Source organism: Passer montanus, unplaced genomic scaffold, assembly GCF_014805655.1.
Source record: "Passer montanus isolate IOZ18808 unplaced genomic scaffold, ASM1480565v1 scaffold29, whole genome shotgun sequence".
Lineage (NCBI taxonomy): Eukaryota > Metazoa > Chordata > Aves > Passeriformes > Passeridae > Passer > Passer montanus.
In genome coordinates, this window is record NW_024367596.1 from 10858760 (window position 1) to 10886697 (window position 27938).

General features: G+C 43.6%; 1 protein-coding gene across 6 annotated transcripts in view; it reads left to right on the plus strand.

The window, feature by feature from the left end:
* OSTN (osteocrin) overlaps positions 1-27938 on the plus strand; it is an 80510-nt gene that overhangs the window by 39853 nt on the left and 12719 nt on the right. The window contains exons 1-2 of one of the 6 annotated variants that reach the window (XM_039713956.1): positions 1782-1905; positions 23416-23597. The exons of 2 other annotated variants lie outside the window; for them this stretch is intronic. In XM_039713956.1, the coding sequence (XP_039569890.1) occupies positions 23535-23597 (63 nt within the window). In that variant the 5' untranslated portion in view covers positions 1782-1905; positions 23416-23534. Of the gene's footprint in view, positions 1-1781; positions 1906-13975; positions 14196-23415; positions 23598-26390; positions 26455-27938 lie in introns of those variants that run through there. 3 more of the 6 variants (XM_039713958.1, XM_039713961.1, XM_039713960.1) reach the window with 3 other exon arrangements.

The following is a 27938-nucleotide window of genomic DNA, read 5'->3' on the forward strand; positions in this document are numbered from 1 at the left end:
CATATCAGCAATTGTTATTTCAGTACAATTTTTATTGATTTTTAAATATTTGTTGTTGCAAACTCTGCTCAAAGTTGCCACTCTACTGGAGAAAGTAAGACAATTTTCATGAACATCTGCTTTGATGGTTTGCATTTTAAGCAAACCAATCAGGAGACTTTATGAAGAGACATTATCTCCAGTATAGCCACTTACAGATAGGGGGAATGATGTGGAGTTGACAAAAATGAGAAACTAGTGATTTCAAGTAATGCCAAGGCTGGTAAGTTTTCAGTTGCATTTCTTTCCATTTCGAGGTGATTAGAGAACAAGAGAGATCGTAGAGAATTTGGGGAAAAAAACAGATCACTCCCATAAAAAATCCTTATTAAAACACCCCCAGTGTTGGAGGATGCTGCCAAGGAGTTGGATGGGCTAGTGTGAACCATGCTGAGTACCAAGTCAGAGACCTGAGCTAGCTCTGAACAAACTGTTGCAGCTGTGTCACACAGAGCATGGGGTCTGCCACGTCAGCCTGGCCTGGCAGCAAATGGCTTCTCTGTGTCTTTCATCAGTACTGATTCCCTGATGGGTTATTCCACATTCATCTGCTGTGGGACTGTGCCAGCCCCACGTGGAAGCTCCCTCAACATGAGCACTGCTCTCTGTGATGTGAACGTGGCAGGGAGAGTTTGGCCAGCAGAGATGAGTGAGGGCAGTGACAGTAGCTGGGCTTGTTTGGGTGCAAGTCATCAGCACGTGGTGAGCTAAGTGGTAAAACTGTGAGGTCTTGAAGAATAAATTCTGTGCCTGATTACACCCCAATTCATAACAGCACAGAAGGGGAACAACACTGGGTAGCAGCACTTGTGACTCAGGCTGATCTGTCGTTCACATCTTTGTGTGCTCGTGTGCTTTGTAGCTCCTCCTGCTCTTGTCTTGGTGGATGTATTAATCATCTCTTTGTTGTGAGACTAATGAACCTATTACCAGAAATTCTGATGATGATTTGGGAAAATCAATTAAATAAAGAAAGACTGTTAGCACACTACCTTGGAAGGTCACTGGTAACATAAGGAATTATTTTCCTCTTGTCAATGGTCTGGCTGGAAGCTGTTAATGTCATGCAACACTGTGCTGCATGAAATGAGTGATGTGGAACTTGCCAAGTTTTAATCTAAGGGCTGGTGTCTGTATCAGAAACCTTGCCATGCCAGTGAACTTATGGGAGAGGTGGAAAAGGAGAGAAAATAATTTTTATACAATATTCACGTGATTGGTGTTTTAGCAAATTCTCTGGTTTTTTATATGAACTGAAACACCAGCAGTGCAGCTGTGGGTGTTCAAACATTGGCTGTTCTCTGCCACTGCAAGTACAATCCAGGTATATTAGGCAGGTGACCTGTGGAGATAAGGATGTTTTCATGCTGCTGCACAAGGAACTGGTAAAATATCTGGAAATGGAACTGCAGTGCATGGTAGTAAGGCTCTGCAAATTATTTGAGTGCAGGCTGGCAGTGCTTGGGCAGTTTTGTAGGTCTGAGCAAGCAACTTGGACTGTCAAAGCAAACAGCCTCCCGTGTTGTTTGTCACAAAGTGCCTGTGGAGGGGTGACCAGAACACCCTGTGCGTGCCAGGGAGCGCTGCCCTGCGCTGCCTTTGAAGGTGCCACAGAGCTTTGGCAGGAGAGCCAGGAGATACTGCAGGAATGCCCCAGGGGCTGTCCTGCCAGCCTAGGGAAAGAAGGGACAAGGGAGCCACCCAGATCAGAGCTGACTGAGCTGCTAAGTTCTCTGAGGCGACAGCTGCAGGACAACTTCCCTGGAACCTGGCAACTTGGCATCCTATTTGGATAGTCTGCTGGGCTTCCTGTACACCTGTGTATTCTCACTGAGCAGCATGAAAGCATTTTGGCAAGCACCACAGGTAAAAGTTCCCTCCTGTTACTAATATTCTTGTTCCTGCATTTTAATTTAATTTCCCGTATCATTCCTTCTTTTTCCACTGCACGTTTCCCCTTGAAAGCTAAGATTGCACAAACGGATGGATATTTTTTCTCCCCAGGTGTATGTAGCCTTTTCTGCTGTTTGAAGAAATGAACATTTGGGTTGAAGTGCACCTGCAATTCCCATTAATGTAGCAAAGTGAAACCAGTCCACTGGTGGAAGGAAATAAGCTCTGAACTCCCTTCCTCTGACAATGGATCTGGTGAAAAAAGCCCCATAAGATGGCAAAGAAATCTGCTTTCTATGCCTGGGCAGTTTGTAGGGTGTGTGGCTGCTGATGGAGCCTGCATGCCATCAGGAGCTTTGCTCTGGACAGGAATGCAGTGCAAACACACACAAATTGTTTAAGTATTTAACTTGTACTGGTATCACCCAAAGATGTGTGACCCAGATGGAAGAGCTGGAAACTTCTGCAAATGAAACTGTGTTTGTGGAAGCTGTATAGGTTGTAGGAAAAGGAAAAATGAGGGGATGGGGTGAGGGGGAGGAAGTGCCTTCTTGACTTTAGTTCTTCTGCCAAGTGGTAGGAGGTTAGCAAGCAACTTTTGCTGTGGTTGTTTATGTCCTGATCAGCCATGCAGGGCACTTTACATCTTACCCCGCTGTTGCATTTTAGGATTTCTGTTTGGATAGAAATGTGTTGCATACCAGTGAAGAAAGCTAAAACAGAGAGGAGACACACAAAGAGGAACAGTGGTAATTGTGTTGCTTAATAATGCAATGCTGGGGTGTAATTCTGGTCTCCCAATCCAGCAAAAAAAAAGTTAAATTGTCACAGAATCTGTGCATGAAGAGCAAGTGGAAAATAAAAGTTTTAAATAGTTTAAGTCCAATATTCCAGTCAAATTATTCTTAGCAAAGTGATTCAAGTTATTTATTAAGAATGCGTTTTGTGAGGAAATAACTCCTCTGTTTTGTCCTGGTCTATCTGTTCTTTCCCAGTATACTTGGTTTTTGCCAGATAATTTGGACAGGCACAGATGTAGCGTGCTTCTACTTTGCTCATGTAAGCTGATCCTCCTTTCATGTTTGTGGCATATCCAGATGATGGAGTATTTTCCTCCTTTCTGAAAGGAGTGACTGAAGTGCTGTGAAACTGCTGGTAAGGGTCACAAAAGAAAAGTTTAACTTGGGTGAGAAATAAGACAAAGTCTCCAAATAAGACCATGGGTTCCAAGTGTGTTGCATGCTGTGTGCTGTTAGAGGATCAAGTCTTGGAAAGTTGCTGGGGACAGCAGAGGAGGAGGAAGGATGCTAATGCTGTGCCATGCAGTGTATAGCCCTTCCAGCAGGGCTTCTCCTTCCTGCTCTCTTAACAAGATTGTGAAAACCCTCCTGGTGTTTAGGTATCTTGCTGGCTCAGGTTGCTAAAGATAAAACCAGTGTGTAGGACAAGGTTTCTCTTATCCAAAAGGTGGATCTATTTTGCTTCAGGTACTGCAGGAGCTGACTCATGAGGAAAAGATGAAACAGTTCAGAAAGGAGATGGCACCAAACTGATTGCAGACTGGCCACAGAGAGTCTTTTGCAAGAATTGCAGGAAATGGGAATCTTCAGGCCCTCCACCTATGGTATTTCTTCTCTTGTTCTGAGAGCATGAAGGCTGTATGTGTCCCTTCAATCCCTGGCAAGGCAGCTCATGTTGGTGAGATTCTATGGAGGAGCTTCAGCCCCAGTTTGTCCCAAACAATTATGTGATTGCTCCTTATTAGGACCTGTAATGTCCTTCTCCTGCTTCAGCCATTCCTCTCAGACCTCTGCTGCTGACAATGCCTCAAGATTATTACATAAAAGAGCTGTGTTCTCAGCTCTTCTCCATGGTGGGGGCCTGTGAGATCCAAAATTCTCTTCCCGCTCTCCTCTCTGTGTGCAGCTGGAGGGAGTGCTGCCTCTCTACCAGCTGGAGCAGATCAACACCTTTTGCCTCACACCTTGTATCTTTTCCAAAGGAGGGGTCTTCGTGCTTTATGCTGGCACATCAGCTGGGGGCTGAGTTCAAGCAGCATTGCACATCTCCATGGTGGGCAGCAGCCTCAAGAACCAGCTGCTGCAGCACTTACCCTCTTCTGTGCAGAACTCCAAACACACTTGCATGATAGTCTTCTCTGTGTCAGGCACCCAGAGGATTTTACTCTGATGTAGGAAGATAACACAGTCTTTGTGAGTGATAGATATGATGCACATTTGTGTAGTTTGAATTTCAGCATCTCAGCATTTCATGTGAAAATAGACAGAAGGAGCAGAGGAGGCTGCAGCAAGGGAAGGAAAAAATGCAGAACAGAATTTCAGCCTGAAAGATAGCTGGATCCAAACTGTGGTTTTTCTTTCCTTTTTCTTTCTTTAGAATAGGAAATGAATCCCATATTCCAAACTGTATTCCTCATATGAACCAGGAGTAGCAGTAAAGCTGGAAGGGGGCAAAAAGGACCAAACCTGGGCCTTCAAAGGTCAATGGGAATTGGGGCTAGTGAGTGCAGGCTGTTAAAGGCAGCATTCCTGGTATCTCAGATTGCTGCTCACTGTTGCATTGGCTCTCAGTTGCAGGGACTGATGCAGCAATGCAGTCTGGCTTTGCAGTTTCTAGATCAGGGCAGTTGCACACCCCAGCAAGCCAGAATGGAGGATCTGAAAAGAGAACAGGAGAAACGAAAATTGAGAACAAAAAAATAAATCACACAGTCCAACTGCCAAATGTTCCCAGGCCACAATTGTCTTTGGCACCTCTCCACCCCCCAAGGTCTCCAATGGTTCTTGGGCTTCCACCACGAGAAAATCAATGGTTTAAAAATACAATAATTAAAGAAAATCTTGATGTCATTTGGGTTTGGGAGTATTTGGACATTAGTGTTGTGTGAGCATGTTTGCTCATGTACACCCTGCTTTGCTGAAGCCTGAGCTATGCAAGGACTGAAACCTTCTGCCCTGGGGGAGAGGAAGGGTGTGCCCACCTGTTCTCACTCTGAGAATCCAGGAACTGGGGGATGATAAGGCACTTTTTGTGGAAGAACTTTTAAGGTGACAAGTCCCCCTCTTTGCTTTGTGCCAACCCCACCCTGCTGACCTCCAGTGCCCTGGTTCCTTTGCAGGGGTGAATAAAATGTGTACTACACTCATGGCATGGTGACACAATCAGCTTGGTCCAGGTGGAGTTGCTTGTGGTTCCCCCAAAGGTGTTCAGGAGCAGAAAGGTGATGGGGAGAGCTCTGTTTGTGCATAACTTGTGGAGCAGACCCATGCAATGTGCTGACCTAGAGCCTCACCCATGGAAGCAGGAGACAGCACGTTCAACAGGATCATTGCTCTGCTCTACCCAAGACAGTCTCAGCTGCAGGGATCATTCTTCTTCCTGTCTTCTTTAGGGTTAGGATGTGTGCTGTAGCCTGAAAGTGTTCTTACAAGATGAATGTGTGGATGGCTCCAGCATGCTGCAGTTGAACTGAGATCAAACCCTTACCCAGATCCAGTGGTGGGGATTTTGTGCATCACTGTAACTCCATTGCTTCAGCTGGTGTAGTTGAGCTGATTTTGGCTAAAGTATTCTTCATTTTCTTCACTTTTCTTCACAGTAGCTGGAGTGGGGCTGTGTTTTGGATCTGTGCTGGGAAGTTCTGAGAATTCCAAGGATGTTTTAGAACCCTGTTGCTGAGCAGCACCTACACATAGCCAAGGCCTTTTCTGTGTCACCTCACCCCAGCAGTGATGGGGCTGGGGGTGCATGGAAAGCTGGAAGGGGACACAGCTGGGAGAGGTGACCCCAGCTGACCCAAGGGATATTCCAGAGCATCTGACATTATGCTCAGCAGGAAGCTAGAGAGAAGGTCAGAGTCAGGCAAGGCTGCTCAGGGAGTGGCTGGGGATCTCTCAGTTGATGGTAAGCAATTGTTTTCATTTGTATCACTTGTCCTTTCTGAGCATTATTTCTCTCATTTTGTTAATTTCCTTTTCATTAAAATTTATTATTGTTATCCTATTTTAATTATGAAATTGGATATTAGCTCACCAATTTTTTTACTTTTACCCTTGGAAGTTCTTTTTCCCCTGCTGGGGTCAGGGAGTGAGTGACTGTGGTGCTTCATTCCTGGCTGGGTTAAACCATGACAGCAATGAGCAAAGTGAACACACAGGAACAGCCTGGGCTTAGAAAAAAGATAGAGACCTGCATGTGCTTTAAAAAAAGTATAGATTTTTTTATTGAGAAATGTGGGTCTAAAGGTTAGAAAATCCTGCTTGCACTGTTGTAGACTATTTCATCATTTCAGACTGGTGTCCTGCTGGCCAGCAGCAGTTAGATTCTTTACTTTTTCTCTGGATGAAGTCCCAGAGGTGGTATTTTATTAATGAGTAAATTGCAACTCAAGTCCAATTTATGACAGAATACTTGATGTAGAGGGTGCTGAAAGAAAACTAAAGAAGTGAGCCTTCAAGAAACTATATTGTATAAAATATTGTTTCTCTGCAGATTGGTCTGCAGATTTATGTGCAGTGATGCCAGACTGCACACACATACACTGACTGTTCATCAGGGATGGATGCTGTACACCAGCTGTTGGTGCCCAACATGCAATTTTTAAAAATTTTTAACTCCCTAAAAAGTTATTAAAATGACCTCACTAATTACAAAGGAATGGTATGAAGAACAATTTAAAATGTCAGTTAGATATTTGCTATATCAAATGCCAAGCCACATAGCTTTGCTTAATGAAATCAGTTTCCAGTAGAGTTCATAACATCATCAATGACCTAAGCAGTGCACCTGACAGCTTGCCTGCCATCTCGAGCTGTAAATCTGGGTAACTAATGGTATATCGAAGGAGAAAAGGTCAATAAATGCAGAAATGTGGAGAATCTAATCTTTCCCTGGCACTTATTATTCCTCCCTTCTCACTCTCCTTTCGTTCTATAATCTGTCACATTAAACTAGTCATGCTTGGCCAGAGCCTGATCAGGACAAGTTCCTGATAAAGCTGCCTCTGTTCTTGCCACACATCATCAGATGGACTGCAGCCCTGGAATCCTCTCTTCTGGAAATGAAGTTTAAGAAGGAGCCACAAATGTATGTAAATGAATTAAATCTGAGGAAGAGAAGGGAGAGATTACAGAAGTCACTCATCCCTTCATGCACAATAGAAAAGGTTTCATGAGCTTGGTTTTGCTCTGAATAAAACTGCTGCTGTTGAGAACAGAAATGTCTTAGGCTTCTGAACAGCAGAGCTGGTACTCTTTCTGTCTGCCAGCACATTTTTTCCCTGCTTTGCCCAGTCCAGAAAGAAATGACTCAGTAAAAAGGACTTCCTTCCTCTCCCTTGGGTGATTATTCCACACCCTGTTAGGTCTCCCCATTAGAAAATATTTCCAGCATCATTTTCCCTGCACTTACTTTTAAAGCATATTCTATGACTACAAATTATCCTAAACAGTGCCCTTCCATCATTAGTGTTTCCATTTCTGCTGTGCTTCTCTGTGGTTATCACATGTCCTGTAGCATTTCACTGGTGTTTGTTTCACTAGTTGGGCTGCAGATGTTTAATTCATTTAACTTTTCCCTGTATGCCAACCACAGGACTGGCACCAAGACATTTATACACCATTAAACAAGGGAGGTGCCTGCTAAATGTAATGATTTTCTTCTGGTGCTTTCGTGGTAGAGGTTGTGCTAGAGAACAAGGGCAGCTTCTATTCTAAACTAGGTGGAAAAGGTGCAACTGCTGAAGAAGAATTACTTATAAACAGACTATATATAGAAGTACATTAATTTAGCATCCAGCCATGATTTAAGTCCACAGGGGAAGCAGTTACATTTAATTAGCATTGGCCTCTCAAACAAAGACATTGCATATATATGTGTGCACAAGAAATTCCAACCAAATGGAGGAACAAGTATTAGGTTTAGTAGGACTCGGAATTTTTACTGCAAAGAATATCTCTAAAACCACTAGAGTCTTTTAGGCTGTGGGAAACATTGCAAATGTCACCACACTATGTCTGGATGCATAATATGTATTTATTTTCATGTGTCTGTATATTTGAGTTTCTTTAAATTTTAAGATTTTCTCTGAATTTCTTTAGCTCACTTCATGAGCAGTTATATAACTGCTGTATTTTGTATTACCCTAAATTGTTGATATGTGCTACCCACTTGAACTCTAAATATTTTTTTAAATTAAAGGTAGGGCAGATAACTCTCTGTTATTTAACTTTAGTATAGTAAACATTTAGCATTTCCCTTCCTTTGGTTACTTATTGAATTTACTAAACTTTAAGTCTTTCTGTTGAAATTTTCCATGCCAACTCTGTCTATCAAACAAAATATGGGGCGTGTGTGAATGTAAATTATCATTTTTAAAGTGACTTGGGTTTTAGGTTTTTCTGAGAACAAGGCAACAGGAAAATGTGATACAAAAGTGCAAGAACAGTCATACCAGGTCAGCCCAGGCGTCTGTCTCGCTCAGGATACTCACTCTGACAGTGCCAATCCTGCAAGCATATTTGTCACTTCCTTCAAGCATTCTCCCAGCCTCCAACCATTTGTGGCTGGGGGATTTTAGAACCAGACACAATATTTTGTGCTTAATAATCCTTGAGGGATTTTCCTTTGGTGACTTTGTTTTTGAATCTGTGTAAACTTTTGGCACCTAGAACGTAATTTGGTGAGGAGTTCCACTGTTAAAATACACTCTGGTTAAAAAGAGGTCCTTTCTGGTTTTTAAGTATATTTCCTGTCATTTTCAATTCAAGATCCCAAGCTGTTACATTGGAACCGATCATTTTGAGAACCAGCCCTGCCAAACCCCCTCTTGGTGCTCATTTTGGATCAGGAACAGCCAGCAAAGCCCTTTGCTATGCAGACAAAGTAGAAGGATTCAGGATTGTTTCTTCCTGTGTCCATCACTTCACATTTATTGACACCCAATGTCATCTGTCCATTTTCTGGGCCAGACAAACCATCTTGTCACCTTCACCTAAAGTTTTCTATAATCATTCCTTAATACTTTGGAATACCTAACAATTGGTAGCAAACTCTCTTCTAACTGTTTTCTGTCTTTTCTAGACCATTGCACAAAGCTTGTTTTTTCTCAAGTTAAAAATACCAAAAGAGGGGGTTTTTGAGCAGCTTTAGCCACTTCAGATGATAAAAAAGAGGGAGGTGGGAGTCAGGAGTGTCAGGAATATGCATATTGCTATGCCCATGAGCATCCCAAAATTTCATGAGTCATGTAAAAGGGAATACTGCAGATGCTTGATAGCGATGATTAAGGAAAACTGCAGATTTCCTGCTTCAATGAAAGATAAGTACCTTTTATTTATGTGACTTTAAAGGGCTGACTTGACACACCAAAGGCCAATAGATTTTGGTTAAAAATTAAATAGCAGACCAGAGCTGACTGAAATTGAGAGTGAAACTTGCTTAGAAATCAGTAGGATGTTGTATCAAATGTAAAAATAATGTTTGTGGGTTAAGAATGAATAGGAACCAGTCCAGGAATAAGTTAAATGAACCTTCAGCTGTACATGCTTGAGTAAATATTTTCAGCAGGGACACATATTTTGAAATTGAAAACCATACCTAAAGCCTTTGCTGGACTCTTTGAGGAGTTGTATAGCTGTCTGAAAATACTGAATTTATGTGAATTGTTTGAAATGTAAAATCAATTTGAAAATAACTTCTTTATCAAGGGACTTCTGACTGATCATTAGTTATTTGTTTGTTTTTCATGCGTCTCTGCCAGATTCCCTGTGAGCTGCAAACTCTGAGAGTTTTTTCAGGGGTCTGGTTTGATCCCCATGGAAGTTAAAAAGTGGCAAAGTTCACCAAAACAGTATCAACAGGATTTTAATTTTTTTTTTCCTACAAAAGGAACTTTCTTAATCTTCTCCATTCCTTCCCTCTGTTCCTCTCCAGGAGATCCATTCCACACAGACCATGGAATTTTGGCCGCCCATTTATAAGTGGAAGAAAAGCAAATTTCAGAATGTTGGAACTTCCCACAGATCAAAAATTCCCTTTTCCAGACAGTTCTTCATGAAAGCGTCCGAGTGGCTTCTGTGGCTTCCTCATGTGGGATTGTCAGGCAGGTGTAGGAATACCTGACTGGGGGAGAAGGAATTGCAAGGTAACAAACCCACCACCCTGCAGGAGGTGAAGCACCCTGAGCCCTTGCAGTGACACTGGGACTCCCAAGCCCCCTGCTCTCCAATCCTCTCTGAAATCTGTTCCAGAGCAGTGGCTCCTCTGCTGAGCCACTTTAACCTCTCCAGCTCCAAAGGAAGTGAATATCTCTGTTGGAGATGGGATGCTCAGAAGTTCTGAGCAGGGCAGCTGCCACCTCTTAGCAGCTTCCTCAGGGACTTTTCAGTGCCAGTAAGAGGGAATTTTGAGGTGTGCCAGGAGGCTTTGCTCCTTCTTCACATGATAGTCTTTCCCCAGCAGAAAAGAAAAGAAAGAGCAGAAGCAGGAGATTTCATTAGTCAGTAGAAAAGGAATTAAAATAGTTCTAGTGTCTCCCTTTACATTGTCCCTGTTGCTTGTATTTTGCCTTCCAGTGTATCATTTCTGCTGTCCACTCTCCAGACTCCTCTGTTAAGTTTCTTGTGGGAATATGACAAAGTAAAATTTCACTGAAATGCAGTAGAAACAGAGATGAGGGGAGGCAGAAAGCTCATTTTATGTATAAAAAAGGTAGAATTTAAATCCTCTAGGAAATGTGTCTGGGCAAGGCAGGGGCAGGGAGGGTGAGGGAGATCCTGAAGGAGTTCTGCTCCTCTGCTGCCGTGTCCTTTCCATACCAAGTGCGACTCTGCATGTGCAGAATTTGAGTGTAGGTGGGACACTGCTCCTCATTCTCAAACGTGCATCTCCTGTAGTCATCTCCATGAGTAGAAGAACATGTAAAAAGCTACAATTTCACTGTTTCTGATTTTTGTTTGTTTTCCATAGAAGAGGGTAGTTAAAGTTCACACTTATACAGACAACAAAGGCACCAGAGCAAATTTTAAAACACTTGGTTTCACAAGTGAAAATGATTGGCCTTTTCTGTGCTGGAAAATAATAATTAAAGGAGGCTGAGCTGGTCTGACTTGTTTGCAGTCCCCTCAGTCTATGACAATGTCCATCACAAAATGTTCTTACAGAAGCTGAGCAGTGAGGAAGGAATGATGAAATACTGACTAATGGAGAAAAATAGAAATAAAATTATTTCCAATGTGTCTTAAGCAACAACAGCAGCTACCTTAAGACTCCCTGGATTTTCTACCTTGCACTTAGAGAATGTAAATATTTTGATCTTCATGAGTGTCTTTTGAAAGACTTACCAGCAGTGGCTGAAGGACCTTGCAGCTCTAGAAGGGAAAAGGAAATCAATCCCCCACAGCAGCAACTTCATGAGCATTTAGTCTAACTTTAAAAGTGTTCATGGAGCAGAGATAAAGACAAAACCAAGGCAATGAGTCAGATTCCCAGAGAGAGGATGTGAGGGATGGTGGGATGGAGGTATGTGCCTTTGAGAGCCTTAAAGTGAAGATCAGAAGAGATTCTTTGGACATGGCTTTCAGATCCCTGCCTGGCACTGCAAACCCTGACTGTGATACCCCACAACCTGCCTGGCTGCACTCCTAACAGAGCTGCCTCAGAGCTGTCCCTGATGATGTGGTGTTGGAAAGGGAGACAGAAAATGGTTGTTTCCATCTATTCTAGTGCAGATTATCTGTGGAAAATACCACTGCTCTAAGGCAGAAGCTGCTTTATATGGCTCAGTTCAGGTTTCAGTCTGTTTTGATCCAGGGCTAACTCCTTGAATTTCAGAAGTTTTTGGTTTTTTTCTAAAACACCAGTACAAGAAAAGAAAATCAAATGATAAAAATCTCTTCCAGTAAGTGATCCTGGAGCTGTCTTTGCCATTAAAGTCTCTCTTCACAGCGGGGTCTTAAGCAAGTTCAAGGCAGGCATGTCTGGAACAGGCACAAGAAGTGCCTTCCTGAACCACTGCCTTAAAATAACTCCACCAATGGACACTTGTGCAGTGATATTTTGGAAATGTGCACCACCTTATTAGAAAATTCAGCTGTGAATACCAGGCACTCTGCTGAGGTTCCTGGGATGTCAGCCCAGGATCTCAGCAGGCTTCTCATCACAACATGGCTCAGAGAGGCAGTTTTTAAACTAAAATATTTGTGTAAAATAATAGGTATTGTGACATGGGAAGCCTCATAAATTGAAAAATGTCAGTTGGTTTTGCAGAGGTTTCTTACTCATTTTCACCTCATAAAGATTTCAGGAGGGATTCTAGCACTTTGTTAAACTGCTGCAGTGAAGTCTTCCATGTTTATTCATACACACCTAGTGAACTCCCTGAAGTAGCCAAAGGCTCTGCTTTCATCAGCACACAGCTGCTGACTTCCCTTGCTTTCGTTGTGCTGGATTAATGTTCTCCAATGTGAGCAAAGTGTGTACATTAAATGCAGGTGTTTGCTCCCAGAGGAGATGTGAGCACCCAGCTCACCTCTCCAGTCCAGGTGCCTTGCCCTCCTTTGTGTATCCTTACTTTTGCAGCTGCAGCCAAGCCTGTTTTCTGTTTGGAGCTATTGGCTTGATTTCAGCCTCTGTCCCCTGGGCATCCTCCCTGTCACACTCGGCCCACGAGGGTCTAGCTCCGTGCTCAGGATCTCACAGGGCAGGATCCCAGCCTGGCAGAGGCTGGCTCAGCTCCAGACCAGTTTGTTGCCCAAAATCTCAGCTGTTGGCAAGTCTAGTTGGTTTAAAGTCACTGTGAAAATCTCTGCAGCTCTATACAGTGAATTGTTTTCCCTTTCAGGGTATGTGCCCCATGGAAAGCTGGTGGAGTAAGTGGTGTTTTCTCTGTTTTCAGCTGGTCTCAGAGGCTTCCAATCCTCCTGAGCCACATTTTCATTGCAGTTCCACCAAAGTAAATGCTACTGAGGACAGAGGAGCTACAACACCAAAATAACACTGAGAGATACAAGAAACCTCACACTTATTTTGCTAGTTTATTCTTCACCCTGTGCTTGTGTCCTTGTGTGTCCCTCACCCTGTCCAGCAGGATCTCCTCAGTGTTCCTGCCCCAAGCCTTCCCTGGCAGGGTTTGCTCTGCAGTCACCCCCAGGGGCACTCAGGGTACCACTCCTGAGCACCCCCAAATGTGTTTTTAAGGTAATTTCAGTGGTTAAGCTTTCCCCAGTGCAAGTCATCAGGAGCCAGCAAAGTGAGCAGGTTGGGGCCAGAGACTGGGAGAGAAGTGCCAGGGTGAAGCTGCAGTGCAGAAGGTTTTTTCATGGGTATTAAGGGCTGTGCTCCTGGCAGACTGAGCCAGGATAGCTTAACTGCCTGGACATCATCTCCTGCATTTGTGGGTGTTTTCTGCTTCATTTTTTTTTTTTTTTTTGAGCCATATACCTCCCTCATCTGGAATATCTCCATTGATTTTCGTGAATTTCTCAGGATTTTGATCCCCTCTAAAGAACATTTAGTTCATTACTTGTAGTACTGACACTACCTCAACCCTGCACCAACTGTGGCAGATGGGCCAGAGGCAAAGTGGGGTAGGGAAGAATATCCTCCATAGGAAATGCTGGGGGCAGATATTGCAATCTTCTTTGTGCAAACTTGACCCAATCATTGTGTAAGCTGGCCAGAAAAAGCATCTAAACAAAGCTGGTATGAAGTGGGTGTGCAAAATGAGTGGTACTTCCATTTCACTGGGGCCAAGGGGAGGCATTGAACAGCATGAAAGGAGAAATCTAATGCAGAGATGTGTGTGGGCATTTAGCTGCATGAAGAACAAGGGAAAATAAAGCCCTGTACAGAATTGTGCTATTGGTGGATCTAGCTGCTGGTATTTTGGTGAATTACTGTTGCTATTACAGTCATCTGGAGCATGTAAAAGGGATGAAACTTGTCATTTATTTTTTAAAAAAAAGCATTTAGGACAATTTTCTCAGTTGCCAGCTCTTTGGAGGGCAGTACCCAAAGCAGTTCTTGTGGTTCACTGAGGGAGGGGAAGGGGCAAGTGACCCACAGGGTGTCTGCTGGGAACTCCTGGAGGTGCAGTGCTGGTTCCACTCCTGGGTTCTCCAGAAAGCTGCAGTGCTGCCTGGGTGCCAGTGTGTACATCGGTCCTGCCAGCCCTGAAATCCATCTCTGCACTCAGATTTGATGCTCATCCTGTTGCTGTGCTGAGGACTGGCTGTGAGTGGCAGGTAAGGAACATTCCCTCTCTCCCCTGCCTCCAGAGTGGGTGTGACCTTTGCTGCCCTGGTGGAAGGGATGTGTTAATGGCTCTGCGTGGAAAAGGATGATTTTTCCTGGCAGCACTTTCAGGTTTGCTTCCAGAATATGTACAGTTATCATTTATGTGCCTTTAAATTCTTTCCTTGACTCAGAAGAGGTCAGTGCATAGAAAGAGAATTTGGATTATTAGGCTGCTGGCACTGACCTGCATTTTCCACTGTGTGTACTTGGAATACAGTTTTGTGCCTCTCCTCATTTGTTTCCTTTTCCCCTTCCCCTCTTTCTGCTCCCACCTCAATAAGATGTTGGATTTCTCTTTAAATGATAAATATTTTAAAATTTTAAGTGATCCATTGAATCACTCCTTTAATTTCTCTGGGAATCTTTAAGATTGCATATTTGATCTTGAAATGTGAAGAGCCCAGTGAAATGATTGAGGCATATCAGTGCTTCAGTCCTCAGTGTGCTCAGGAGACACCACATTTGTGTCCTTGCTACTGGAACGGGAGCTTTGAAAATGTGGGATCTGATCCTGTAAGGTGCTATCCTGTCAGTCTGAGCTGCTCAGTTTGCAGATGGGGAAGCTGCTGGTTTGTCTCTGGGATAGGGGAACTCTTGGCCTTGCAGTTTTGAACCACTGTTAATGTCATGATAAAGGCCACGTTGGTCTATGTGATGTTTCTGCTACCTGAAAGCAATGTTTTTCAGCAAGTAGTTTTATTTTAGGTAGGAAAGTTATTTTCTGTTATGAAGATAGCTGGAACTAGGGATTCTCTGTGGTGCAATCCATCAGCATGTTCAGCTCACAGCTGGAAAGCTGAGGTTTGAGCCCATGCAGAGATGGGTTTTCCCTTTGCTCTGCCCTTGTCAGGAAGGTTGGAATTAGATCACCTTTAAGGCTCAGTTCAACCCAACCCATTCTATGCTATGGGGCTGCAGGATTTTGTCCACACAAGGCTGTCTGTTGTAAAGTGGGATCTGTGTTTCTGATGGCAGTTTCCAGTACAGAGGTGAAAAGGAGCTGCCTCTGTAGCCCCACAGTGATCTCAGGGCTTGGGACTGGGGAGACAGTGGATGTACTGCCATATGGAATGGCCAGGGATGCCTGTGATGGGATGACAATAAGTTGTGGCTCCTAGGAACCAGTCCTATTTCAGAGCACACAATGGAAATAATACTGTTTCTGCTGCTGTTTTGCTCTAAAAGAGATATTAATGTAAAAAATAGAGTAATTTAGAAATAACTGTCTTCTCCCAGCTGGCTGTCGTGGCAGCAAAAGCCCCATAACAGAGTCATTCCCTGAGCCAAGGTTATTTCCAAACCACTTTAAGTTCATGGAAAACAATTTGCAAAATTTTGAGTGGTTTGGGAATAAGAAAAGTAATTTTACAAATCATTGTCTGCTGCAGGAAAAGCAATTGTCAGGGACATAAAAACACAATATGGGTGGTTTTAGTGTGTGAAGTCACGTGACAAACCAGAGGGCTACCAAAGAACTTAATTTCAACACTGTCAAACAGCTTCTGCTTTGCCTGCATGGTGATTATCCTCTCAGTTTACACAGATCTTTGCACTCCTGTGGTGCTTTAGTATCATCACTGTCACCCGCTGACATTTTGGTAAGGTGAGCAGCAGTGAATTCTCACAGCACCTACAGTCATCAGTCACTGTCAGCCCTGGGCTGAGGTTTCTCCTCCCTAACAGTGAGCTCAGACAGCCCTTCCTGACACTGCTTCCCACGGCCCCAGAACACAAGCTGGAGAGGCTCTGGGTGATGTGCCTGGCTGCCCAGGGGCTTCAGAGCCTGGGCAGGAGCAGCAGGAGGGAGAGGCTTCAGCTCATTGGTCCTGGCTGCTCCTCAGGGTGATGCTGCTCACACTCAGTTATTCGTGTGGCAGGAGATGGAGGGGACAGGGGGAGTCCCCTTTGCTCCCAGGAGCTTACAGGACCAGGTGGAAAAAAGAGAAGGAAGAAGGGCAGGATTGAGGACCTTCAGACAGTGACTGCGTGTGATAAATGCCTTGAAGAAAAGGGGTCTGACTTTTTGTCCATTCAGCCTCTGCAGCCAGGTTTTGCCCTGTTTGTACAGGTGTCAGTCACAGTGCCACTGCTGACTGTGTAATGGCAGCGTTCTCTGTGTCAGGGTGCTGACTTGAGAGCAGTTATTGCAGTTATTCACCATCCCTGAATAGAAGCCAGTCCCTTGTCTAGGCTGGGAAGAACCAGGGATGGCTGGTGGCTGGCTGGTTTTTCTCCCTGTTTATTTGGTCTACTGAGAACTAAACTCATCCCTCCATGATTCAGGCACTCCCTGCTGCTGAGAGCATTGGAGCTCTCTGAGCATTTGGTTTGAGCAGGACTGGCACCAGTGGCACTGCTGTGTGCCCAGGAGTGTCTGTGTGCACCCACACATGGCACCACCCAGGGCAGGGTTTCTGCCCCACGGGATGAGCAGAGATGATGATTTTATTATCTGTTATTTCATCGCAGATTTTGCAAAAAAGATCAGCTATTTCTTCTACGTTTACTTAAGCACATCTGAAGTTCAAAGCTTCCATACTCTCCCAATGCCATTTTTTTCTCAAAGACAGCCAGGCTTTGCTGTGGCAAGGCTGGGCTGTGGTGGGTGTAGATGCTTCAGATCCCAAAAGGATCCTCTCATGATGCAACATCCCAGGTTGTGTTACATGATTTAGTTCAGAACCCAACTCCAAATCCTCTCTGACTGGTCACTGCAGTTGTGTGTTTGGGGGCAATGTGCTTTAGTCAATGTTATTTGTTCCATCTCCACTCCTCTGGTTAGTTAGTTCTGAATGTATTTTGGATACCTAATAATTCCAAAAGAGATTTCTAGAAGAACATCAGGAAAACTGTCCCCAGTATATAAATTACTGTGTTAATGAGACTGAGCTCCTGTGGCTGAGATTGCCAATCATTTTCAGATGCTGTCAGCATCTTTTTTTTTTTATGCTTTGTCTCTGTCCTCCCGTGACCATTGCTTGGAGAGCTATGTATATACTCAAAGGAATTGCTTTGGGGGCAGGGCTCAAATATCAAAGTGGAAAAAAAGCATTCAGTCTTAAAAGCTGACCATAAAGCCCAGCACATCATTTTCAGGAGCAGAATATTATTGTTACTCTGCTGACAAACTTCTTTTGAGGGCAGCAGCACAGTCCAGCACCATTTCAGATTTGTCTCGAAGCCGCACGTAACCAAAATAAATATATGATTACATAAGGCAGTGTATTATATCCCTGCTCAGTGGCTCCAAGTGTAATTGTAAAGTAAGCACAAATGCAGTGTGCCTGCCTTTGTGGAGGTAGAGGGCAAACCTCCTTCCACACACAATTCCATGGATTCACACCTGGGATTAATTAATGAGGCAAGCAAGTGCAAGGGAGGTGGCTTTGTCCCTTGTTCTAAGGTCCTTGCAAAAGATGTGGGAAAACAAGAGACAGGTAGGGAGAGGCACCAAACAGAGAGCAGCCACGTTGCAGGGAGGGCAGCGTGTGGCTTTGGGACAGCGCCCAGCTTGGTGTGAGTAACTGAAGCCCAGAGGATTACACGGCTCACATGAATCTCTGGTGATTTTTGCAGCTGGCTAATGTGCCAGCAGCAATGCCTGGAGCTCCAGGGACTTTCTGCTGCGTGGCACAAGCCTGCTTCCTGCTGTGTGTGAGCAGGGCAAGAGTTATGCTGAGGAGCTGTGACAAACTTGCACTGCTAGAGCTGGGCTTTGAAATTTGGCAGGGGATCGTTGTGCTTCTCTGCTCCTGAAGGTGGTATGAAAATATATGAATCATTGATTATTTTCAAAGGGCTTGGGCACTATAACTTTGAACGAGATAGAAAAACCCATGAAGGAGCCCAGAGATCCTTATGGAAGACAACCCTTGGCCTGCAGAGAGGAAAGGTCTGACTGTGTGGCTGGCGCAGTGCAGAGGTGGACAAGGAAACACAGCAGGCAGGGTTAGGACCTTGAGATTTCTGAAGCTGTCAGTCTCAGTTTTAATCAAGCATGAATTGTTCAGTTCCATGCAGAAGAACTGGATAATGTTCACTGTCCTGCTGCTCAGGTGCCTCAGATGGATAAGCAGGCAGGGTTAGGATCTTGAGATTTCTGAAATTTCTCAGTTTTAATCAAGCATGAATTGTCAGTTCCATGCAGAAGAACTGGATAATGTTCACTGTCCTGCTGCTCAGGTGCCTCAGATTGTATTTAGTTTATGTTTTCTTGAGGTGCTCATGCACACACATGTACTGCACCACAAGTCTAGAGACTGGGACAGTAAACTGAGCACTGTATAATATCCTGTAGCCAAAGGTTGTAAAGTCCTGTTCAGAACATTATGACATGAACAATGCCCTTTCATCTTACCAGTTTTCTCCCCTCTCTGGCTGTTGTATTCTAGATAAAAAGTGAGGGAGAAGCCCCAGTTTTAATCCTACAGGGAGTACAGGGCAGTGAACATGCTATAAAAGCCCCCATGGGAGTGAATGTTGCCAATATGAGGAGCCAGACATTAAAGGAGGATGATGAGATATTTACCTATGATTGACAAATGAAATAACACCTACATCACATAAACAAAGTTTGAAATTGCTTTACAAAAGAGATCAGTGTTATCAACACCGTGGAGAGCAAGGCCCAGGGAGCTGAGTCCAAGGCCAGCTAGTCAAGGCAGAAGTGAAGCTGTGAGTAACCCCATGCACCTACACAGGCTGATGACTGAATATCTGGAAAACAGCTTTAGAGAAGACCTGGGGGTCCTGGTGGGTGCACTGACTGAGGCAGCAGTGACCTTGCAGCAAAGAAGGGCAGCAGCACCTGGGCTGGCTGAGTGTGTGCACACCTGCGAGCTGGGCTCCCAGTGCAAGAGAGGTGTGGGCATACTGGGAGGCCACACCTTGGAGCATTTGTCATATGTGAGCAAAGGGTGAGAGAGCTGAGGTGATCTTCTCAATGCATATAAACACCCCATGGTGGAGGAAAAGACAGAGCCAGAGTCTTTTCAGTGGTGTGCACTAAAAGAAGCAAAGGGCACAAACTGAGTACAAGAAATTACATTTAAACATCAGACTTTTGTTTTACTGTAGCTGAAGAATGAACAGGCTGCCCAGAGAGGTCATGGAGGTTACTTATCTACAAACATCATAAACAAACATCACTATTTGTATTCTTCTCTTTCTTTTACTGTAGCTGAAGAATGAGCAGGCTGCCCAGAGAGGTCATGGAGAGCACTGGCAAAAAGTTGCTTTTTTTGACCCTTCTTTGAGGAGGGGTGTTGGGCTAATCAGTATCCAGAGATCCCTGGCAAGCTCCACCATGCTGTGATTCTGTAACAGAACACAGCTCTCCTGAATCCCAGGGTAAGGTTTGAAATGTAATGTTTACTGGATCCTGGGCTGCACATGCACAGGTGGTCTGTGCATGGTTACCTGCAGAATCCCTCCATCTGCAGGCAAACCAGCACATCCAGCCAGCCTGTCAGAAGAAAATGTAAAAGATTGCTGAATTCCAACTAGACAGAATTTTCAGCTGGGAAAAAAGAGAAAGGATGTGTCTGGGGAAACCTGGCCATGTGCTATTCCTGCCTCCAGGATCTTATGTTAAGTCTCTGTACAGAGCAGTTTCTTCTTAAATATTCACCTAATCAAAGAGGAAGGACCTTTGCACACCAGGAACAGTAGATTCATCTCTTGATTATGTGATAGGTTACTTACTTACAAACATCACTATTTGTATTCTTCTCTTTAAAGCTCCCAAGCTATTCCAGACAAGGGAAAGTAACGTGAGTGTGCAGTTGTACAGAAGGGCTTGCTGCTTTTCTCATACAGCACATCCAGCTCATGTGGGCACAGTCAGTTCTTGCAGCTGTGCCACTGCTTCAGTTTATGCACATTGCTTGTGAAAAAAATAAGCTGTGGCAAGAGTTTAGTCTGGCAGTTACTTTTATTGCTTTTTACTGTAGCTGTGTCTTGCAGTTCTCTGTGTGTTTCACTCCTCTCTGCAAAATGCACAGAGGGAAAGTGCTGCCAGCTGGGCGATCTCGGATGTGGAGAGGGAAGGAATAACGGAGGAGCTGGGAATGGGGGCTCAGTCCTTTGTAGCCATGAGCCTACCTGGATCCATTCAATCCAGCCAACACCGTCCTCCTGCTTCTTGCAGCTGGGGCTGTGGGGAGGATGGCTGGATGGCAGCAAAGCCGGCTCAGCCCCACGCCCGGCGTGGGCTCCTCTAGAGGGCGGTGATCGCCTGATGATCGCTCTGCTCTAGCGGGATGGCTCCCGAAATATCCCGGAATAATCCAGCTGCGAGCTGCAGCTGTTCGGGGAGCTGCAGCTTGCCTGCAGAGAGGTGCAGAGTCGAGCTCAGTCAGGTCTCTGTCCAGCTGAAAGGATAGAGGAGCTGAAGTGGGCAAGTCATGTACCAGAATTTGGCCCAAGTGTTAGGATGAGTTTACAAATTGTTGGGAGGTGGTTAATTCTGAGAAATACCAGAGACCTTCATTTCTGTAATGAAGGTTTGCTATTCCCCTTGTTTGTTCTTTCCCTTGAAAGAACCAATCCACAAGCACATTTATTCTAGAGCAAAGCATGAAAAAAAAAATCAAATCAGCCAGCACACTCTGAACTCCTGGGTTGACACTAACAGCATCCCTTGTTTGCTGCTTCCCTTAAAAGAACCAATCCATAAGCACATTTATTCTAGAGCAAAGCAGGAAAAAAAAATCAAATCAGCCAGCACACTCTGAACTCCTGGGTTGACACTAACAGCATGCTCTGTTTGGATTCTGTTCTCGGACAGAACCTTCCTTATTAATACCACTTGGTGCAGGAACTGTTTCCATGGATAAACAGCTTCCCAGCCTCACCTTTCACATGACTTCCTTTACCTGCATGTCAGGTAGGAAATGGGTGGTGAGATATCCTGCAGCATCCTGTGATACTGGGAGTGGTCCACATGGCTCTGCCCAGCTTCCACACCTCTGCATCTGCCTGAAGAATATCTATCCTTCCTCTTTTTCCCAGTCTTTTGTCACCATTTTGCTGGTTAGCTTCTTTCTTTACTTCTTTTGCACCTCTCATCCTAGTACCAATAAACACAACTCCTCTGTACTTCTCAGGTCTGCAAGAAAATGATGAAAAGTTGTTTGAAATAAAGTTTGAGGTGAGGACAGCTTCAGGGGCAGACACATTTTTTCTTCTTTGAGCATTTCTAAACTTGAGCTGCTGCTGCACATTCAGGGCTGTGCTGCATGGCCTCATTTGTGCCTGTGCTCTGCAGCCACTTTGCTGTCCTGTGTTTGTGCACTGTGGCACCAGGGTTCACAGGCCACAAAGAGCTTGTTTCAGTGGCAGGGGCCACCAGCACACATGTCTTTGACAAGGCAGGCAGTATGAAAACAACATTCTTCCCTCCCAGCACAGAAAGATGGGGATGGTTCCCAATTTGTTGTGTTTATATTCAGCATTGACTCCAAGGAGCATAGTTAGAGGGGATGGAAACAGTTTACTCATTTTCATTTCTGTGATGCCAGTTGAGTCAGCACCAGGCTGATGCTGGCCCAGAGCTATTACTGTTTGCTTGGTACATTGAGATGTGTGTGTTTGTTACCCCTTGTCCATTAGCTCATGGACCACTGTGTCCGCAGCACAGAAGGTCCTGTTGCTTTTCTTGGCCATCTTCACTCCTCATGTCCATCTTGGGCTGGGAGCCAATGGCATGGGCACCGGAGATAAAACATCTTTTATTTCCACACACAGCCTTCTGCACCAGAGCATGCCTTGCCTTTCAAGAAGCTGTCCTTTTTGGGACTTTTGCTTTGTTTTTTGAGAGCTTTTCATGGACTCATAGATGTCGTGACCCAGCACCTATTGCAAGCACATAATTCCAGCACAAAGGACTTTTAAAAAGTACATATATAGAAACTGCTCATAGGAAGCCTAACATTCCTAAGGAATGTTACAGTCTTCAGTGCTATTTTCTACCATCAGTTTGTGGGTTTTGTTTCTCCAACTCTATCTAGCTGCAAGGATTCATCTTAAATGGAAGTGACACAGCAAAGCCTACTTTGATAGTTTGCAGGTTTAAAAATAGCTGTCTTAACATAGGTTTTCCTTCCAAGGTGGAATGTACCTTCTGTTGGAAAACTTTAATGCACATTGTTAGTGCAGGGTCTCTTTTCCATAGTCTGTCTTACAGTGAGTCATCTGCTCTCTGGCTCTCTGTATCAACATGCAAAGAGGTGGGAACTAGCTTGGTTTTTGAAATTCTCTCTTTTGTATTGACTAAAAATGTGGGGTGGTTATTTTTAAATGTTTCCCATTCTCCAGACAAGATATGAATGTAAATGCAACAAAAGTAATGTTGGATGTTCTCCCTGTACCAATAATGTAGCTGTAAAATGCTGTGTTTTGATTAATCTGGTGGAATGCTATTCCTTTTTTAGACTGGTGTCAGAATTGGGCCAATTTTATCTGAAGAGTTTATTGTCTCAAGAAGTAAAAATAAATTGAAGTCACTGTAATTTGGAATATCTTAGTTTTTTATCTCAGAGCTATATGAATCAACATCAGCTGAGCACCTGGTTCATGAAAATCAGCTCTTTATTTTAAAGAATATATTTTTAATTTGAAAAGATACAAAAAGCACTTGGATTATTTCTTAGCGTTTGGGACAAACCTTGCACATCTGGAAAAATGTCCACTTTTGCTAACTTCAGTGTGGTGATGTTTTTCCATGTTAAACTGGGAACTGGACTCTTCCTGATGACACACTCAGTGTTTAGTGAAGATATGTAAAATATGTATAATCATAAGTAATCAGAATTCCTCAGGTCCATGCCAGATCAATCAAAACTTCCTGAGTTCAGGTCTCTTGCTTTGGCCATAACACCTGCTGGACCCTCACTGTTCACACTGATTTGTGAGGTGTGGTGTTGTGTGGGGAACCCGTGGTTGCTGGAAAGGGTTTCACACTTAGAAGAGGCTGGAAGGTGAAGTTCCCATGGGACAGCTCAGGGATAGAATGAGGGGACTCCTGTGGCATAGATCACAGGGATGCTACAACACTGCTGCAAGTTTTAGTGGCAGAAGGGAAGGACTAAAAATACAGAAATATCAAGCATTGCATACATGTGCCATTCCCACGCTTCTACAGACAATGTCTGACAACCCCAAATACAGTTTCCACAGGCAAGGGTGCTGAAGAGCAAGATTGCTCAACACTTACACAAGTGAGCCCTGCTAACTCCTGCTCTCTGAATCACAACTTGTCTACTTAAGGAAAACAGCCAGCTCAACTGATGTGCAAAGCAGTGTTGAAAGATTTACAGAAATTCTTGTGGGACCATGAGAGCAGTAGGGAGGTAAGTTTGTCTTTCTCTTGAATGGCAACAAAAAGAGTTTCATGTCTTGTGTCCTCACCTCCTCCAATTTTCCTTTTTCTTGTCTTCATAGCTGAGAAAAATCACATTATATTTGTTCATTCATTCATTGGTAAGACAATAAGGACTCCTTCCAAACTCTTGGTTGCTATAATTCAATTACATTGTAAGTATAATTAAGCCACAGTGCTGCTGAGGATATCTGTTCCTTAGATGCTCTGCCAGCAGAGTAACCACCACATACCTTTTTCATTGTCTGGGAAGCTTCCTTGGCAGTCTTCACTAGAAGGTGTCAAAAAAGTGTTAATAAATCACAGTCAATTTAGAGCAGGAAATTAAATGTTAGCACTCTAACACACTATTCATTTTTATTTGTGGTATTTCTTCTTTTGTTTTGTTTGTTGGCTTATTTGCTTGCTTTGTTTGTTGGTTTGTTGGGGTTTCTTTTTCCCCAGAGACAAAACCCACATATGTGCTGGTAGAATGTCTTATGCTAAGGCCAGAAGCAGCCCAAGAAGATGAAAAATTACCTAGATCTGAGTCTTCCACACCTCCTAGTCAGAGCTGATGATAGCTGTGTGTATCAGGAACCATTTCTGAAATATTTTAGATTTTGGATACAGTGATAAATTGTGAAATAGAAAATAACTTTTCTTAAAGGAAGAGCTTCAACCTCTGAGTAGGTCCAATAGGTAGAACAAAAGTGGCTGAAGCTTTGATATAGCATCACTGATCCATGGAGACAATAAAAGAAAATTTTGATGCCAGTTCTTAGACAAACTCTCGGAGCCAAAGGAGGTGACACTATGGCTGCACTTCTGCTGGTTTTTCTGCAGTCCTTCCCTGCCTCCCTCAATCTTGTGAGGTGCTGAGTTGTAGAAGGCTGAGTCTCAGCTGTTCTCCAGACTTTCCTCTGAAACACCAAAATGCCTTCACTGCCAGCACTCAGCTCTCTGTCATCAGCTTGTTCCCAGTGTCACAGCCCAGGTCTCCTACCAGCCACATCAACACCAAACGTGGTGGCAGAATGGAGTCCTGCAGAGATTCTGCTTGAAAACCTTAAGATAGAACCTATAAGAACTCCCAAGAGGAGTAAATGCCTGTGAGTGCCACCTTGTGTCCTTCCAACAGAGGAAGGAAACCCAGAGCCTGGAACTGCAGTAGCTGGTCAGCAGCACCTTGTGGTCCTATGTCACTAAGGTAGCCCAGAAACTGATCATACCTCATTGTTAGATTGTCATGATCTTTATTTTTTTCGCCCTGAGATCCTGCTTTCTTGTTTTAGACCCATCAGTCAAGTACAGCTGTGTCCTTGGACTTCCAGCAGCAATCCACCACCTAAATGCAGTACAATGGACTTCAGTCCAGTTCTCTTTGTGCAGCAGCATCTCCAGCTGTGTTTCAGCACTCTGGTGGTGTTTGGCTCTGCTCTTGTGCTTCTCTTGCTCCTCCAGTGCCCACAGAGCCCATCTGGACTCTGCAGCTGCCACCACTGCTCTGTTACACCCTGCAGTGCAGAAGTCTCAACCTGCCTGACTTGGCTGTGGCTGCTCCTGTGGCCAGCCCATTTCTGTGTTTCTGCAGGATTTCTGCAGATCTGCTCTAGGCCGCATTCCCACACTGGCCTGTGCTGGGAGATGCTGTGGAAACACAGAACACCTTGGGTTGGCAGGGACCTTACATATCACCTAGTGCCAACCCCCTGTCCTGGGCAGGGACACATTCCCCTGGACCAGGCTGTCAGAGCCCCATCCAGCCTGGCCTGGAACATGTCCAGATATGGGGCAGCAGTCCTTGCTTTGCCTCAGTATCACCAAGCTCTTATTTTTCTCTAATCACTTTGATCAAGACAAATGAAGTCAAAGTGTTTGCTTCCTGGCTGACAATTTTTTCCCACATACTGGAAATTTCCTTTCACTGTCCATGGCTTGTAGGAACAGCTTTTGGCAAGTCAGAGTAAAAACTTTCAATGTCCTGTGCCTTTCTATTTAGGGAATAAAATTACTGTGAATCAAGTCTTAAGGAGCCTGCTCTGGTTAGAATTTTAAACCCCAAAACAGGTCTAAAATGTTCTGCAAATCTATTAAAATCTGAGATTTTTAAAAAAGGAAGATAGAGTTAGTCTAGGGAGGCAAACAGGGAAAGAAATAAGCCCTCTGATACTGCCTAGGAAAGATAAGCATCTCCACAACCCATGCTTTACAATTCAATAACTTAACAGTTCAATAACAGAAATTAAGTCTCTGAAAGACTTAAGTTCATGTCACTTGCTTTACAAAGCACAATCTTTTTCTAATGCTTAACTTACAGTGGTGTTTGGTTTACTAAAAACATGCTAATTTCTTTCTGAAGCTAATACAGTCCTTCTGATATCCCCAAGAAACAAAGTTAAAAAACAACAAACCCTCAGTAATGACTCAGGACATTGTGTTTCAGTACTGCAGTTTACAACAGTGAGAGTTTAGAGGAATGGTGATGCTGCTGAAAATCTTTCTACTCCCATGACTGTCTGAATCTTGAAATTAAATGAAAAAAGGGGGAAAAAACCCAGAGCAAACTCCTAGACCTTTAATTATAACCTAATCATTTTGATCACAGCAATAAATATAACAAATGTGAGGCAAGTATGTGTGTGAGAGTGCAGGACAGAAAGGTTTAGGGCAAGGATCAGTGGAAAATCTTTAGAAATGATGTAAGAGAAAGCAAAGGCAGTGATTGGAGTTTGTAGCCTACACCAGACACTATAAAAACCTCTGAAAGAAAGCTGAACATTAAGGATAAGTTAGGAGGAAGAACATAGCAGGACCATTAAGGTGGAATTGCTTGCATCTAATGCAAGGTAAGAGGAGTGAGGGCAGAATGTGTTGGGAATGTTTTCTGTCTTCTGCTCTCTTTACAGAAGCTTTCTTCCCTTCTGTGTTTTCCTCTTTTTGATGTTTTCTTTTTTTTTTTTTTATTAACAGACATGTAAAAGGTATAAAAATCTGATGGGAAAAGCACAAGTACTTTTTCCAGTACTTTTTACTTTGGAATTAAGATAACAAGGTGGCTATCACCTAGGATTTTTCGTAGGAAAACTGAGCTACAAATATTCAGTGGAAACTTATATCCTTCAGTTAATCAGCCAATACTTAAACAGAATATGTCAGTGCATTTTGCAACAGTGACAAATTACTTTTATGCTGTTGCAGTGCTTTGCAGTAAACTGCTGTCTGTTTATATTGCTATGGATTTTCCTTTTGTGTAAGTTATTGTCAAATGCATATTACTTCTTAAAATAAGCTGAAGAGCTGTGACAGAATAATTCTTTTACATTGCTAAATATCTTATGTGGTAGACAAGTTTGCTACATCTAATATATTGGAAAACATGAGATAAATTATTTAGGAAAAACCTTTAATTTATGGATCTGCAAAAGGGTTTCACTGTATCCTGTATTAGACAAATGTTGATCCAGATTCTGCTGAATTCCTGCAATAATAGAATAACTGCAAAAACATTCCTACACTAACAGAGTAATTATCATTATCCAGTGATCTGGCTAGTTCAGTTTTGTACCCCTGTAACTGAAGGCAGACTCTGATTCTGTGATAGTCATTGTAATTTCTTCATTCTGAGTTCAAACTATTTCACTTTTTTTTTCCTCCCACACTGAAGTTGTACAAGTAAATACATGCAAATAACGTTTGGTTTAGATGTCCAGAGGCTGCAATAAAGTTCAGAATACACTAATTTTTGAAGCACTAGCATGCAATGCCCTTAGCTTTCCTACTTGGTCTTTCACTTTGCAATGATTGTTCTCTCGTGGGGAGAGCAGAGCTGAAACCTGAGGAGCTGAGAGGACATTTTGTGCCTCTGCCCACTGCTTAACTCAAGAAACTTATTATTGCATTTATCTGTCTCTGCTCACCTGTATTCAAAATGCAGCTCAACCTACTTTTCCTGTAAAATACTTTGGACATTATGAGGAATAACAGGCAAAAACCCCCAGCTTAAACCAAGCAAAGCTATGGTGTAAATGATGGGAAAACTGAAAAATATATCTGACTGGATCAGGCATTCTTCATTTTTATAAATACCTGCCAATCTGATTTCAGCAGATTAGGACTTTGTTTTCACTCTTTGAATGAATGACAAGTGCCTTTCTGGGCTTTCTTGAAGAGCCAATTAAAACACACAACAGCTGTAAGAGCTCTGCTCTTGGACCCTGACAAAGATTGCAAGGGCTTGTGCCTTCCTTCTCTTCTTACTTAACCCAGAGAGAAGGGCTATTCTCTAATTTACTTTTGCAGTGCATCTCCCCTAAGACTTTTCTTCTTCAAG